General features: G+C 40.1%; 1 protein-coding gene across 1 annotated transcript in view; it reads right to left on the bottom strand.

Annotated features, from left to right (window-relative positions):
- Window positions 1–5,113: 5,113 nt before the first annotated feature.
- The window catches only part of Pgap1 (post-GPI attachment to proteins inositol deacylase 1), a 69,340-nt gene continuing 57,886 nt past the window's right edge, over window positions 5,114–16,567 (bottom strand). The window contains exons 24-27 of the mRNA XM_059278223.1: window positions 16,319–16,369; window positions 15,553–15,740; window positions 7,946–8,050; window positions 5,114–6,058 (exon numbers count right to left, since the gene is read on the bottom strand). Of these exons, the coding sequence (XP_059134206.1) occupies window positions 5,920–6,058; window positions 7,946–8,050; window positions 15,553–15,740; window positions 16,319–16,369 (483 nt within the window). The 3' untranslated portion in view covers window positions 5,114–5,919. The remainder of the gene's footprint in view (window positions 6,059–7,945; window positions 8,051–15,552; window positions 15,741–16,318; window positions 16,370–16,567) is intronic.

The following is a 16,567-nucleotide window of genomic DNA, read 5'->3' as shown; positions in this document are numbered from 1 at the left end:
TAACAACTGTATTTCATAGTATTTGGTACTATGAAGGTGTGCATGTTAAAAGGTTTGCTTCACTGTACTGTTTTAGGTTCTAGCGGATAAACACTTGGGACGGAACAGAAACACAAACAACAGGAACCCCACAGGGCACGCTTTCAGGTATATAAAGGAGACACCTATACCAGAGATGGACTGTACAAAATTCATTTTTTACATCACAAAAGCTAGATGACTTCAGCTAGCTGCTGAAAGACTACTACTGAGGGGACTACATTTTTACCCAACAATGTCAGGAAACCAGACAGAATAGATAGAACACACTCTTCAAAAGCTTTGAATATTTTCAAAGAAAAATAGAGTATGGAATATGTTTTCACGATATACACATTTATTGTTAAGTCTAGATGAAAAATACTGAAGAGATTACTTTTACTTTAACCCCAATATACTATGAAAAGTTCCTTGGCACAAATATCCGGAGGTATTTTACAGTTTCATTTAGCTTTGGTGGCAAAGCACGTTTTGCTAACCACAGGAATACTTCCAGTTTCCAATGCAGATTATGCTGAAAAGAATTCAAATGGATCTTTATTTTCCTAAAAAAAAAAAAAAAAAAAGGGATGGAAAAAGTCCAACAGGAAACAGAACAAATGCACATGACATACAAATCCCACCAGCCATTAGGCTCATCTCTATAAACTCTTGTGATGGTAATATCACTCACTACCTTACAAACACTACAAAAGACCATTTGGAAGAGCACATGAACTTTACAAAATGGCTCCCTGTAGGTTTCCTAGACTAAGATTAGAATTCAGATGCGCAAACTTACACTGATTAATTAAACAGCAACAGATACAGTTTCTCACTGACGTTCAAACTGACAATGCACAGAATGATTACAGGTTGATTCTGACTCAAGGTACCAATTTTACATAAAGTCATCGGAAATTAACTGGTTTCTTAGTATTTCAGATGGCTTTTGGCAGCAGAACATGCCAAACACTTACAGAAAACTGCTCTTGATTACAATTATTATTCACAGACAGTTTAATCAAGCTGCAGCTTAGATAATGCCGGCTCTGAAGCACATCACCACCCAGCTGCCCTGTTACATTTATAGTGTTAACAGAGTAACAGTATGCCTCTTTCCACCATTTCCAAGTTTTATTCTGTTCTCAACATGAAGTTACTACCATGTAAAATTCGGTTTTTTACTTATTCACAATGTTTTAAAAATGAAGTTTATGCATGTATAGTACATATTTGAACTGCTGAGCTGACTCCCATTTCCCATGATCCTCTGGAAAGTTGGGAATGTGAAGGCCCCTGGGGCTTTCTTATTTCTTCATGCATCTGTAAGCCTCATGTTGAAAAAGTAGATAATCACAGAATTATAAATGTTTCTTGTTCAAAAAGACTGCAATAAAATTCCAGCTCTCAATCTTACAGTTGGTAGAGTGAGTCCTGTATTAGCTTTATCTGGTATGGAAGCTGTCCCATCAGGAACAATTGCCAACACAGAAACTCTCATTGCTCCCTTGACAAGTGTCATACTCTCCCAATGGATTGTGACCCTCAATAAACTTCACAAAGTCTCCTGTTTCCTATGACATACAAATTCACAGATCAGATTGTCCACACAGGTAAAAAAAACAAAAACAAAACAAACAAACAAACAAAAACCCCTAGCTATCCAAAGCTTTGACATACTTTTGGATTTTTCCTAAATGATTTTTTTAAAAAACACTTCCTAAATGTTCAAACGCAACATTCTAAAATTTTGCATCAAACCAAAAAACACAAGGCAGTGCATTAATTCAGACCTGATTTTGAGGAGAGAAATATAGGCCGCCTGATTTATCCCATGACTCTGGAACCAGCAGCCCTGGTTTAGTTCATGGTATTTGTGGGTCCCTGCCTCTTAAATGTGTTTTGCGTTTTCATGTGTGTACATGTTTGTGTATGTGCACCTGTGTGTGGGTGCACACACGAGAGGTCGGGGGTGTTGGGGACAAGGGTCAATGCTGGGAGTCTTCCTCAGTTACTCTCCACCTTATTTTTTTGAGACAGGGTCTTTCACTGAACCCAAAGCTTGCAAATTCGGCTAGGCTGGCTGGCCAGCAAGCCCCACACATCTACCTGTCTCCACCACTCAGAGTTGGGATTCCAGGTACACACCGCTCAGCCAGTTTCTCACGTGGATTCTGGGAGTCTGCACTTGGGTCCTCATGCACAGTGGGCCTTTCCATCTGAACCATCTCTCCAGGCCTGTTTCCCGTAATGCCTCCTGCAGCTTTCAAGAACTACCGAAAACTGAATTCTTCCTCACTTTATTGCACGTCATCATCTTCCATAAGAGGCATTAAGAAAGTGCCTGGTTAAATGAACACACCACACTGTGAGTGAAAACTCTAAAGAGGTTTTTGTTTGTTTTGTTTTTTTAAGTATAGAGACTTGATAATAAAATAAATAAGACAATCTGTCTGGTACAAATTTGTGAGCACTGTGAAAATGCGCCATGTCGACATGCATGACAACGTAATAGATAGCAAATGTTCAGTAGGACTACCTCCTGGAGTTACTTCTTTTTCTTCACTGTATAATTACATAGACACTATTATAGTTCACTCAATAAAAGGTAGCCCTTTGCTGGGCGATGGTGGTGATCACCTTTAATCCCAGTACTTGGGAGGCTGAGGCAGGTAGATCCCTGTGAATTCAAAGGCTAGCCTGGTCTACAGAGCTAGTTCTAGAACAGCCAAGGCTGCCAAAGAAACCTTGTCTTAAATGCCCCCGCCCTCCCAAAACTATCCCTTTATAGACAGCTGAATTTACATAACCAAAGTATAAAAAGGATTAGAAGACTACTCAACACATGATTAATACATATTAGGCAAGCTCAAAAATCAGTGTTTAGCATAAACAGTTTCTTTAGAATCAGTTCTAAAAGTTTTCAATATGGTGGTAACCAAGAAAAGAGTAGAATTTATTTAATTTTGGCATGGAATTAATCCAGACTAGCGGTATATAACTCAGTGGTAGAGAATATAATTAGGAAACACAGGCTCTGGATTTAATCCCTGGTGTGCTCATGTCTATACACACAGAACTGCAATAGCAATTTCTATCAAATTATCAGGTCCAGGAGCTGGAGGGATGGCTGAGTTAAGAGTGCAGCTGTTCTGGAGAATGTGAGTTTGGTTCCTAGTGTCTCCGTCCAGCAACTCACAATTAACTACAGCTCTAGGGGATCTACTGCCCTCTTCTGGCCACAGTGAGCACTTGCACACACATACATATATACACATACACATACACATACACACACACACACACACACACAGAATCTTTAAAAGAATTATCAGGTCTAAGTTGTAATAGCAAGAACTCCATGAGGGCATTTCAGAAATACCGAGCACTCAGTGTTCTTAACTGTCTAATGTGTACTCAATTTATTCACTAGCAAGAATCCAGCTGTTTAATAAGCACAACACTTACTCAAAAACTCAGTTTCTTAGGGAAAAAAACACAACAGTGAAACTCAAAAATGTGATGTATTAATCTCTAATTTAACTGCCAATTCGAGTAAAATTGGTAATGGGACTATGGGTAATAATAAGCATGTAAACATGATAGATAAAAGCAAGTGACGTTGAGATAAAGGAATTTCCTTTTCTTAAGGGATAGCAATTTTCATGAACAGGTGGTCTACCTAGCTATTTGTGTCTAAACACTTGATGAAGAGTCTGTCAAAGTATGCCCATGTGTGTTTATGTGTGAGTGTGTATCTGTGAGTGTGGGTGGCAAATGGCCCAACACCCAGACCACTATTATCTAAAATATTTTGTTGACATAAAGAAGATTTCAGGGCTTGGGAATAAGTACTTTCAGACAAAAAACATTTTAGTAAGAATTAATGTGCTTTAATAACAAACATACCTACTCCCGAGTAAGAAATCAAACTTGCTACGTCTTACTCAGGAGTAGTCCTGGCTAAGCAGGGAGACTTTTGATCTCAGAAATAATTCAGAGTTGTAAAAAGGTCTAACACCAAGTTTCTGTAAAGTTCTTTGTAGATGTATGTTCAAATTCAGGAAGTCAAAGTATTCAGTTACCATTAAGTTGAGATACGCCTGTCCTATCACCCACAGAATGAAAGGTAGCATGCGTATAGAGGCAGTGTATGCCTGGCCACATTCAAGCAGCTATGTCCCATGGAAGTGGTATGCCATGGGAAAACTGTGTTGCTGATGAACTCACTCTAGATACTGAACAAACACTATGGTGTAGTTTATTCCGTTTGAAATGTTTCTGAAGCAAGAGACTAAAATGCTCGCCACGTCTAGTATAATGGCTTTCCTTTAAAAGTCTTAGTAAGTGAAAATATGAATACTTAACAAGCATGATGCCCGTCAAGAAGACAGCAACAGAATCATACAAACGAACTAACCTCTGTGGTAATAACATGACCCTCTGACTAAAGCTGAAACAGGAAAGATCTAAGGAAGAACTGCCAGGGGGCATGAGGCAGGTTATGAGGGTGACTGAAGTGGGAGGAGCCCTCTGGCTGGCAGTAGTAGCTGAAAGGCTGTGGTACCAGATGCAACAGCAGATAAAATAAAACCGCTTCCCTGAGTACCACTCCTGGCACTAAGACGTACACGAGCTCACAAGTGCAGCTGTGAATTCACGGACATGTAAGGACTTCACTGGGGAGGCTTCAGGTATTTACAGAACGCACATCTAAGTGAAGGGCTCCATGAACCAGGATTTTCTCAGCTTGAGTTTGTTCTAACCGAAGTCAAAGAACAACTACAGTCTTCAAGCTCCCGACCTGTCTACTTTTCTGTAGCTAAGAATGAACTAGAACTGGAGATGAAATAGAGTAGTATTACCCTTGCTGGCCAAACAGGAGTCCTCGGAGTGAACTCTGCAAGTCAAGGTTCCACTGTTAAGTGGGCAATGGAGGTCTGCAGTCTCCTGAGGCAGTGCTCACACGGTCAGGGCCGCGGCAGTAATGGCTGCCTACTGCTCCTCCATTAGCAGTATCGTTCGGTACATCAAGTGTACTCCTGTATTTGTGTTGACACCCCCTCCTTCCCAAGAGACAAAAAAAAGAGTCGTTGTTCCAACCTCTGGAATTGAGTAATTTTAACAACCTATCATTACCAGAGGCACTTTTGGCAACCACGGGGTCCCTGGTTTAATCCGGTGTAGAAACTGATTGTGCCAATGCAGATCCACAGGAATAGTCTTTTGATAATAGATCTTTTGGTAGAATTTCTTTTATGCTTTTAATATTCACCAAGAATACACAGTAAGAGTCATATTTGAAGGCTCAAGAAAATGTCCTCGTTTTGAATCTTAAGTGCAATAGTTAACCAAAAAGTCTCCCTTTAATTTGAGGCTCTTTTTCATAGATGTAAGAAGACAGATCAAACTGTTCACCGTGGCTGCCAAAACCTGACCAAAGATTGCATCATGACTATTTTACTTCTGGGAAACAGTTGTGACTTTGAACAACCTTTGAGGACTTATTCTGAATATGTAAATGACAGCAAACACAAAACCCACTTTTCAAAACAAAGTCTGATGAAACCTGCAGTGGTTTCCCATGATTATAAACAATGCTCCGTCTACAGAGTCTCTAGAAGATTCCTGGAATGGCTGAGGAAAGCCAGTCGCTATGACAGGAGTCCCCTTCACTAACTTCTCAGGTATGACAAGTATACGAACGCTACATCACGAAATGAAACCATGCTTCGACTACTTTCCTCAAGCATTACAAAACTAATCTCCTATGTCCGATACTGTAAAAATAGACTCGTCTTCTCCGAAGGACCGCACTGTGCCGGTGGGTCGAGCTGCGTTCACTGCATCCCTGGTCCTAAAGGCGTACATCGCTTTTGTCATCCTCGAAGTCCAGGCTCACATAAAGTTGCATAACGCGTGGAATAAAAGAGGGATGACGACAAAGCAGGGGACCCTGTATAAGTGGGAGGAGCCAAACGCAATGACGCCGACAGCCAGAGGAAGCGGGAACTGCGAGGCAGTCTTCAGCAATTTACTGTGAAGAGACGGAGAAATACGCATCAGTCAGACGACACCGTGAGCCAAAAGGAAATACGTTAATCGTTTATGTACCTTTGGAAACTTAATATTGTGATTTTTGCTTGTATTTATTATTTAAATTCTGTGTGTGTATTTACATTTTGTGTATCTATTTAAATTTTGTTTATTTATTTTTGTTTTTCTGATTATCCTCTTTTTAGTGTTTTGTTTGGTTTTGTTTGAGGCACGATCTCACTACGTAGACTTAGCTGGCCTGGAACTTGCAGAGATCTGTCTGTCCCTGCCTCCCGAATGCTGGGATTTAAGTTGTGTGCCACTGTGCTATCTTAGCTTTGGTTTTCTGAGATGAGGTTTTGTGATAGATGATATAATCCAAGCTGGCTTTGAACTCATGATCTTCCTCATCTTCTGAACGCTGGATGACAGGAGTGTGCCATAACATCTGGCTCCTGACTGACTTTAAATGATGTGATTTTTTTTTTATGAACTGAAAAAAAACCTGTCCATAATTTTACACAGCTCAATAAAAACCATATTTTAAACAGAAAATGGAAAAACATTTCTATTCAGAGAACAGCTATATCTTTACTCTTTCTTAAGAGAAAAATATCGGTTGGTATTTCATTCTGCAATTCTACCTCTAAAAAGATATCCTAGCAAAATAACGTTCTTGAAGACACAGCTACAAAAATGCTTAATTTAATCCTACTTACAACATCAAAATTAAATAAGTAAAAACAAAAGGAAAGAAAGAAACAAAACAAACAGAGGAAGCATCCTTGTCCCCAGAAAGGAAACGTAAAAACTGAACCATTAGACACTAAAGAAGAAAATTAGTTTCAGGGAAAACCCCTTGGATTATACACGGAAAACTGAGCCGCCGGGGTAAGAGAGGTACGTCTGTGCACACAGCCATGAAACGGCCAAGTCAAGACTTGCTCTCCCTTACGTATACAACTTATTTGAGACAGGGGCCGATGGAGCCCAGGCTGGCCACCAACTCTACATAGCTGAGGATGGCCTTGGCTGCGGATTCTCTTGCTTTCCCCTCCCACATGCTCAGACCCCAGACACACAGCAACACTCCTGCTCTGACGCCAAGATTTAAATCCTCAGTGGGTCTGAGCCCAGAGCAAACGCTCCAGAAGGACCCGGTGTGGTTATGAGAACCTCAAACACAGACACATAAAAGGCCAGCCGCACACGAAGCCCTCATACCTACCACTCAGAGGATTCAAACGGTCATTATTTTAGCTACCGGTCCATCTACTTACATTATGCCTATACTCTTGGGAAGTCAAATCTTAGGTATCATATCATTTAAGAGTTAAGTCTTAAAAGAAAATAACTCACTCATTTCCTAATGAAACTCCTACCATTAAGAAAATAAGCATGAGTCGGCTGTTTGAAACCTGGGGCCTATGCAGGGTCGCTTGGCTCGGCCTGGGAGGAGGGGACTGGACCTGCCTGGACTGAGTCCACCAGGTTGATCTCAGTCTGTGGGGAAGGCTTTGCCCTGGAGGAGATTGGAATGGGGGGCGGGCTGGGGGGAAGGTGAGGGGGGCGGGAGGGGGGAGAACAAGGGAATCTGTGCCTGTATGTAGAACTTAATTGTATTGCAAAATAAAAATTAAAAAAAAAAACAAAAAACAGTTGAAGTTAATTAAAAAGGAGAACAAACAACAACAAAAAAAAAACAAAAACAAAAAAAAGAAAATAAGCATAATATATTTGCATATGAACCACATTTGCATATAAACCACAGTCATCTATGGTTTTACTTTTAGGAACAGTCAAATTAAATACAAATAGAGAGGATGCTTCAAGAAAGAAAATCGTAAAGGACAGCAACGGATGAACAGATAACTCAAAACCACTGTACCTTGACTTTACTGAAACTGTGTGAGTATTTCCAAGAATCACTATAGCTGGAATAAGGAGAAATGCCAGGGGTTTACATGGGTCGGGACTGAGTTGAAAATAATACCTAGGACAAAAAGAAAACATGTCAGCAAAGCAGAACTGATGGCTTTACGTGATCAGAGTCAAATTAGTTTTCAAAAAGTTCCAACAACAGTACGGTCACGAGCACTCGTGAAGCGGCCAGTAGCAACTCCGATTCTAGACGGCCCTCCCACTCAGGACCCGACAGCGGGCTTTACACTCAGGTTCTAGACGGCCCTCCCACTCAGGACCCGACAGTGGCTTCACACTCCGGCTCTAGACGGCCCTCCCACTCAGGATCTGACAGTGGCTTTACACTCAGAAGCCACTGAGGAGACAGACACGCAGTGTGGAAAGGCTCACACAGCTCTTCAAACTACTCAAAATACATTAAGATGGCCCTATCTCAAAACAGGTAAAATGGAGGCTAAAATAAAGGAACTTCTCATTAGTTTTTACAACTCGTAATTCCATCACTTGTAGTTATTGACAGTAAGAATTCCACAGCCTTTTGAGAATCTGGCTTGTTTCTCGATTCTGACTAAATTTGAACTAAATTCTGGATCTTGACTAAAATACACACACAAGAGGGTCATCACCATCTGATAAACCTCTGACTTCGTTTCCTGGATGGATTTTGATTCTGCCTATTTCTAAGCAGGAGTGAGAGGGACCAGACATTCCAACCACAGGTGAGCTAGGCATCCTAGGACAATAGAAGGGTCATTCTAACCACAGGAGAACATCAGTTCTCTCGAGCTTTGGCTACAGGGAGGCATTCACGGTAACAACAGCTCCTAAAAATACCATGACCACTGCAGAAGGACACTGCTTTGTTTCCTGCATCTCAGAGGGCACTCTGGGGACCTTAAAACAAGGAACAACAGTTCCAAGTCAGGAATGGTGGGGACACATGCCAGGTCTGGTTGGGATCATCACAAGGCGGAGCTATGGAAAGAGTGGGAAGGTCTGGATAAACAAACATCAATGAGGCCAGGCTGTGACGGATGCAGGAGTGAGTGTGCCCACCGGCTGCCGTGAGGATCAAGTCCCAGCGCCCGTGGATTTCTGTATTCGGAATCTGGAGCCTGCCGGACCTCTGGAGCTGTCTCTGCCACTTGTGGTTGGCTAGTGGGCAACTCTGACAGCTCTGAGCTCAGGACCAGAGGATTCTTTGATTGCCCCAGTTTCTTCCCTCCTACAGGGTTTACTGCTGGATGGGATCTGAAGGCACTGAGCTCAACAGGCAGAGTTCCAGGTTCCCTGGATTTTCCACTATAAGTCCACTGAATAGACTCTCTACGCCTTTAGTGTGCTTATCCAGTTTAGGACACAGGGCCCTGTTTTCCTCCAACTAGGAAAAGGCCTTGGAAGTGAGTGGGAACCTTGCCGGGTAAGCCGGTTCTCAGCAGGCCACGATCCATTTCTAAAGCGCATGCAGCCTCGACACAGACCACAGACCCTTGGCCCACCTGGTCCTCAGCTGCACGCAGCTCCAACACATGGTGGAAAAAGTGAGAAACCACAGTAGACTCTAGCTACTACTCCAATCTTACTTCACATCTGGCTGATGCCAGTGTTACAGGAAAGACTTCTTCAATTCTTCAAGATTTTTAACTTTATTTTGTTATACTTTTAGTTTTCTATTGTATTTTTATGTCATTTTAACTTTCTTTTCTCCCCCACCCCCCAGACAGGGTTTCTCTGTGTAGCCCTGGCTGTCCTACAACTCTCTATGTAGATCAGGCTGGCCTTGAACTCAGAGATCCTCCTGCCTCTGCCTCCTGAGTGCTGGGATAAAGGGTGTGCTCCCCCACCACCACCTGGCCTAACTTTATTTCTTAAATACAATTTTTACCTTTTATCTTTAATTATATTTAATATTTTCTATTTGGTAATCAGATACTTCTGTTTTTCTTTTCCTGACATTCTTCCCCTTCCTCTCTTCCTCTCACCTTATTTCTTCTCTCTTTCCTCCCCCTCCACTTCTCTCCTCCACTCCACTATGCCGTTCCTTCATTGCAGATTTTACCTTTGCTGATTGGTTTTCTAAGTTTTAAAAAAAAAGAAGTGGCCATCTCTGTCTTCATTTCTTTACTAATCTGATTTTTAACTTTACAGTTTAGTACATAATGTCTTTTACCGCTTTCTTTGCTGTGGTTGTTAGTGGTGTACACGAGCTGTTTCGAACTGATCCCCACGGTTGTTTTTATGTGTTGTGTGTGGTAGTGCTGCAGTTTTGACAGTGCATCTTCTCCTCTCTGAGCGGCACTAGGGTTCAGTGCTCAAGAGAAGACTGTTGGCTACAAAGACTCCCCACGTAAAACAATGCAACCCCAACCCCACCAGACAAGCAAATCACAACACAGAAACGTGAAATGGGCAACACAAATCCTCCAGAAGTTCACAACTGTAGCAGCTGAAGCAAAGATGTTGAGATGCCTGAAATGGCCAAGAACTCAAAAGCCTTGTTTTAAAAACAGTGACTTCAAAGAAGGTTCAAACCAGCAGGCGAATGAATTAAAGAATTCAATGCAAGACTTGGATGGGAAATCCAGTGCCTTAGATAAGACACCCAGCAAAGGCATGTGGTTTCTGGAAAAGGCAAACAGAAATCTTAGGCATGAGCAGCTCAGGATTTAATTTAAAAATTCAATTCAATGGACGGTCAACATTAGACCACACCAGGTGGAAGAAAGTACGCCAGGGAACTGGAGACATGGCTATAAAATGATCTTATTTGGATGAAAAAGGAGGAAAGAGAGGGAGGGAGGAAGAAAAACAGAAACTTATGACCACAACGCCCAAGACTCATGGGAGACGGAGGAACCAAAATCTGTAAGGTGTCTAAGGAAATTAAGACAAACTAAAATCACAGGAAATACACTCAATGACATTTATACAGAAAATCCCCTACACCTGGGAAAAGAAACGGACCTATAGTTATTAGGTATTTATAACTGTATATGGATATGATGAGAGAAGAATCTCCCCATATCATTACAGTTAAGCACGCCAAGTTCAGAACCAAGAATACGGACAGAAGAAAGAAAGGTGTCAGATTACATCTGAAGGAAAACATCAGAATGACAGAATGTCTCTCAGCAGAGACGGGAAAGGTCAAATAGTGTGAGATGATGGGTTTCCTTTTTGTTTGTTTGTTTTTTTAAACTCAGAAATTTTTCTATGTAGCCCAGATGGAGCTGGAATCTCTTTGTGCCTCAGGCTGACCTTGAACCTTCCACTTTAGATTCTCTAGTGCTGGGATTACAGGTGTGTGTGCCACTCAATATGGCTTGAACTGATGTAAGCCCTGAAGCAAAATAATTGCTAACTATGATGACTCTATCCAGTGTGCTGGTTAGTTTTTCTTAAATTGACACAAGCTAGAGGCGCGTAGAAAGAGCGAACCTCAGCTGAGGACTGCCTCCCCCAGATTGGACATATCTAGGGGGTGCTTTTTTTCTTTAAATTAATGATTGATATAGGTGGGCCCAGTCCACTGAGGCCAGTGCAGGTGTTCCTGAGTTAGATAAGAAGGCAAGCTGAGCAAGCCACGGAAAACAAGCCAGAAATCAGTGTTCCTCCCAGGGTTCTGCACCAGTTCCTGACTCCAGGGTCTGTCCATATATGACACACTATAATCTGTAAGCCAAACAAACCCTTTCTTCCTCAAGCTGGTTTTGGTCAGCATTTTACCAAAACAGAAGGCAACCTAGAACATCCAGCAAAGTTATCCTTCTAATTTTAAGCAGAAGTAATTCTTATCATTCTACATGGTAAGAATTAATGACAGTAGTTCAGGGATACGAAAGGAGCAATGCCGAGGATAATAAAGAAACACCACATGCAAGAGGAGGAAAGAGACGTCCAAGCATGAGAACTTGGTAGAGAATCTCAGTTGAAAATTAGTAACTACAGGAGACTTAGGAACAAATCAAACAGAAATAACTCAGTGTGTGAGCAAATCTGTAAGGTGAAGGAGAAATTGGTGCACACATTTCAATAATCACACTAAACATAGTCACTCTTAACCCCCCGGTTAAGATATCTATTGACTGAACTGTGTGCCCTTTGAAAGAAACACACTTCCCTGACAAAGGATCACCTGGACCTGAAGTGCAAGGATGGAGGTGATCATTCCAACTCCAGATAAGTAAAAGACATTTACAGCTGACAAAGCAGACAGACTTCGTCCGAAGAGATAAAGAAGGTAACTACACATGAATGAAAGAAACAATCCATCAAGAATACGTAACAGCCGGGTGGTGGTGGCGCACGCCTTTAACCCCAGCACTCGGGAGACAAAGGTAGGCGGATCTCTGTGAGTTCGAGGCCAGCCTGGTCTACAGAGCGAGTTCCAGGACAGCCAGCCAGGGCTACACAAAGAAACCTTGTCTTAAAAAAAACGAAGGGAAAAAAAAAAAAAAAAAAAAAAAAGGAATATGTAACAGGGGCCACAGGGATGGCTCAGCATTTAAGAGTGTCCTTACAGAGGACAGAGTTGGTTTCCAGCACAGATGTCAAATGGGTCACAACCACCTGAAACTCCAGCTCCAGAGGATCCAATGCCTCTGTCCTTCAAAGGGCATTTGCCCCTCATGTGGACATATATACACACAGATATACACTCACACACAAAATTAAAAATAAAATAAATATTCCACTCTAGAAGAAGACATAACAGTCAAAAATGTATGTGCTGAATGTTGAAATCAATAAATTTCATAAAACAAATGCTACTGAACACAAAAGAAGATACTGATCCAGGTACAGTAACAGCGGATGACGTCCACACTCCCCTCATCAAAAGTGAGATCATCCACACACCCTTCCCTCAAATTTCAGATTGAACTACTTCAAACATCAACTATACTTAACAGGCACCAATAGCATATTCTATCCACCAGCTATGAAATATACATCCTTAGACAGAACTTTCTCCAAAATAGATCACATCTTAGAACTTAAAACACGTCATAAATTTAAAATACTAAAATAATTTTTTGTTTCTTACCAAAACATCATAATAACAGAATGAGACTAGAAATCAATAACAAAGGGAACTACAGAAATGATACAAGCACATGGAAACAATACAATTCTGTACGATCAGTGGGGTTGATTTCTTTAATCAAGGGAAATTAAAAAAATCATAGAATCAAATGAAAATGAAAACATCACTTATCACAAGTTTTGGAATCATGCAAAGGAAGTTTTCACAGCAAAGTTATAGCTATAAGGACCTACATTTAAAAAAAGAGACCTCAAATAACCAATAATGCACCTAAAGGTCTTTGAAAAAAGGAACAAACTAAACTCTAAATTAGTAGACAGGAAGAAGTACTGGGACTAATGAGAGAGAGATGCAAGGAACAGTAACAGGGAGCAAGGAAGTCAACAGTAGGGTCCTCTGAAATGGTAGGCAATATTGACAAACCCTTAGCCAAACTAACCAAAAGAAAAGAAGACACAAATTAATAAAATTAAAACCAAAAAGAACAGATAGCAGTGAAATCTAGAAGATCATTATGGAGTATTTTGAAAATTTGTATTCTCAATAAACTGAAACAAAATTTGTATTCTCAATAAACTGAAACACTAGAAGAAACGGATAAATTTCTAGACAGATAGGACCTACATAAAACTGATCCATGAGCGTATAAACAACATAAACAGACCTACATAACAAGAAATGAGAATACATCAGTAATGTCTCCCAGCAAAGAAAAGCCCAGGAGAAGACGGGTTCTATCAGCCCTTTAAAATACACACACCAGTTTTCTTCAATCTATTCCATAAAACAGAAAGAACACTGTCAAACAGTCTATAAAAAAGTTTGATCTGATCCCGAGGACACAGCGAACAGAAAACTAAAGACCCATCTCTCTGAAGAAGCAGCACAAACATCCTTGATAAAATACTTGTAATCTGAGTTCAACAGCACAGTCAAAAGAGGTAATCAAGTTGGTTTCATTCCAGGGGTGCCAGGATGCAAACACACAAATAAAATAACATAATTTAGTGTATGGATAAAATTAAGGACAAAAACCATACAATTATCTTATTAGATGGGGGGGGAAAGCCTTTGAAAAATTCATTATCCATTCATGAAAAAAGCCCAAAAGAATCCAAGATTAGATAATAGCTCAGCAAAGTAAAAGGTGGATATGACCAACCTACAGCTAACTACAGTGTCTGGGAGAAAAGCTACAAGCATTTCTTCTAAAACCAGGATGACGACAGGATGTTACAGGATTGTTATTCGATATAATGTTTGAAGTTTTAGTCAGACCAATGAGGCAAGAAAATGAAAAAAAAAAAGAGATAAAAATAGAAAGGAAAACATCAAATTATCCCTATTAGTAGAATATATGATCCTATACTTAAAAGTCCCTGATAATTTCAGTAGGAAACTCTTAGACATGATGAACGTTTTCAGCAAAGAAACAGACACAAGATCAACATCTGTTTCTGTATGTCAGCAGTGAACACACAGAGTTACATCAGAAAAACAAAACCATGTACAAACAGCCTTTAAAAAGGCAGTAAAATACCCAAGAATAAACTTAACCAAGGAGGCTAAAGGTCATCTCTACAAAGAAACTTATAAACCACCAAAGAAGGAAATTGAGGAAAATCCTAGAGGATTGAAAGACCTTCTATGTTCATGGATCAGCAGAAAGAATATTGTAAATGGTTATATTATACAAAGCAACCTACGGGTTCAAGTTGACCCTGTGAAAACTCCAATGGATGCCACATAGCCTTCTTGTGCTTTCATATCATTTTTTTAAAAAATTTCACATAGTAGAGAAAACATTCATTTTTCAGCGTCTACTTTATTTCATTTACTATGATAACCTACACTTTTTTATGGCTGAAAAACACTCCATTGTCTATACATGCTACACTTTCTTTATTCATTCATGTTAATTAGCATCTAAGCTCATTCATAACTTAGCAACTGTTGACACTGCTGTATTGATCATCTGCAGGCACACAGCACTCCCTTTGCTCGGGACTGCTTTGGCTAATCCACTGTCCTTCTAAATAAATTTCACCACTGCTTCATTTAGCCTCCTTGGTTAGGTTTATTCCTAGGTATTTTACTGAGTTTTTTGTTTGTTTGTTTGGCTGTTTGTACATGGTTTTGTTGGAAAGAGGAGGGGACCAATGGAAAAGATAAGCTAGGACAAGAGAAGGTGACCTCAACATAGTAAAAGACATGTATGAAAATGTCACAACAAAATTCATTATTTTGTATACCACACATAATAAAAATTGTTTATAAATTACTTTTTTTGGTTAAAAAAATACAAATCACTTCCTTTGGCTGATTTTTAGAGAATATTATAATTTCAGAACTCAGAAGCATCATGGCTAATGAGGGAATAGAAATGTACTGAAAACTAATTCCAGGCAATATATAGCTTCCTATTCTCAAGCAATTTTCATGGGCCATCAGGAATTCAGCCAGGCTCTGTTATTAAGAAAGATTTACTGTCTGAAGCACACAAACAATAATTACATAAAGAAACACACCTAAGGTTCTTTAACCAATAGATGAGAGACGGCATGCTGAGCAGCACCACCCACGTGAGCAGGTTAATCACGGTGCCGTGCATGCGCAGACTGTCCTCAGCATCGTTGGCAGACAGGCGAAGACCCTGCACTGAGGAGTCTTTATGGTGGTTGGACTTCTTTTCACTTCTTCTAGAGTGTTTGGGATTCTAGAAAGCGAAAGAACAAGAATGTCAAGATGTGAATAAACAAAAATAAGTCTAAGATATTGCTTATTATTACTTAACTCTTATTACCAAATATAAATAAAATAATGAAGTTGCTTTGCTGAAAGTACTTTAAAGTTGTTATCATCACAAAAGTTTTCTTCTTTTCTGTTTTATTTGAGATGCGATCTTGCTATGTGACCCTGGCTGGTCTCAAACTCAGGTTCAAGCCACCCTCTGCTTCAGCTTCCGGGGTGCTTGAAATACCAGCATGTGTGACCATATCCAGCTACAGTTTTTGACTTCCTATTTTTATTGTTAGTAATAACTCAAAACATATATTTTTTTTTAACAACAACGTGATGAAGGTAACCCAGGAGCAAGTTAAACAGAACAATTCAAGTCTATTTCAATATTCCTTAACTTTACTTCAAGTTACTTAAAATTCACAATTCCGTTTAAACATTATAAAACCCTCACATCTACTCCTATGGCTTCAAAACACAACAATGGAAAAACCAAACACACATTTTCTCATGTGCTTTCATATTAGTATGTAGCGTTTAGAAAACAAAGCTCACCACTGGCTGGTTGCTTCTAAAGGTCATTAGGCTGGCTTGCAGATGGACAACCTTAGGAAGAGAAGATGATTTTAACTTTACTTGTATTTGGAACAAAAACAATAGACAATAGATTAAAAAATAAATTAAAAAACTGAGAAGCATTATAATCTGAAATTTTAAAAAATATAAACGTGGAGCTGGGAAATGGCTCAGTGATTAAGAGCACTAACTGCTCTTGCATAGGACCTGGGTTTAGTTCCAAGGCCT

This window comes from Peromyscus eremicus, chromosome 13, assembly GCF_949786415.1.
Source record: "Peromyscus eremicus chromosome 13, PerEre_H2_v1, whole genome shotgun sequence".
Classification (NCBI taxonomy): domain Eukaryota; kingdom Metazoa; phylum Chordata; class Mammalia; order Rodentia; family Cricetidae; genus Peromyscus; species Peromyscus eremicus.
The sequence above is the reverse complement of the archived record's forward strand: the minus strand, read 5'-3'. Positions and strand labels throughout refer to the sequence as shown.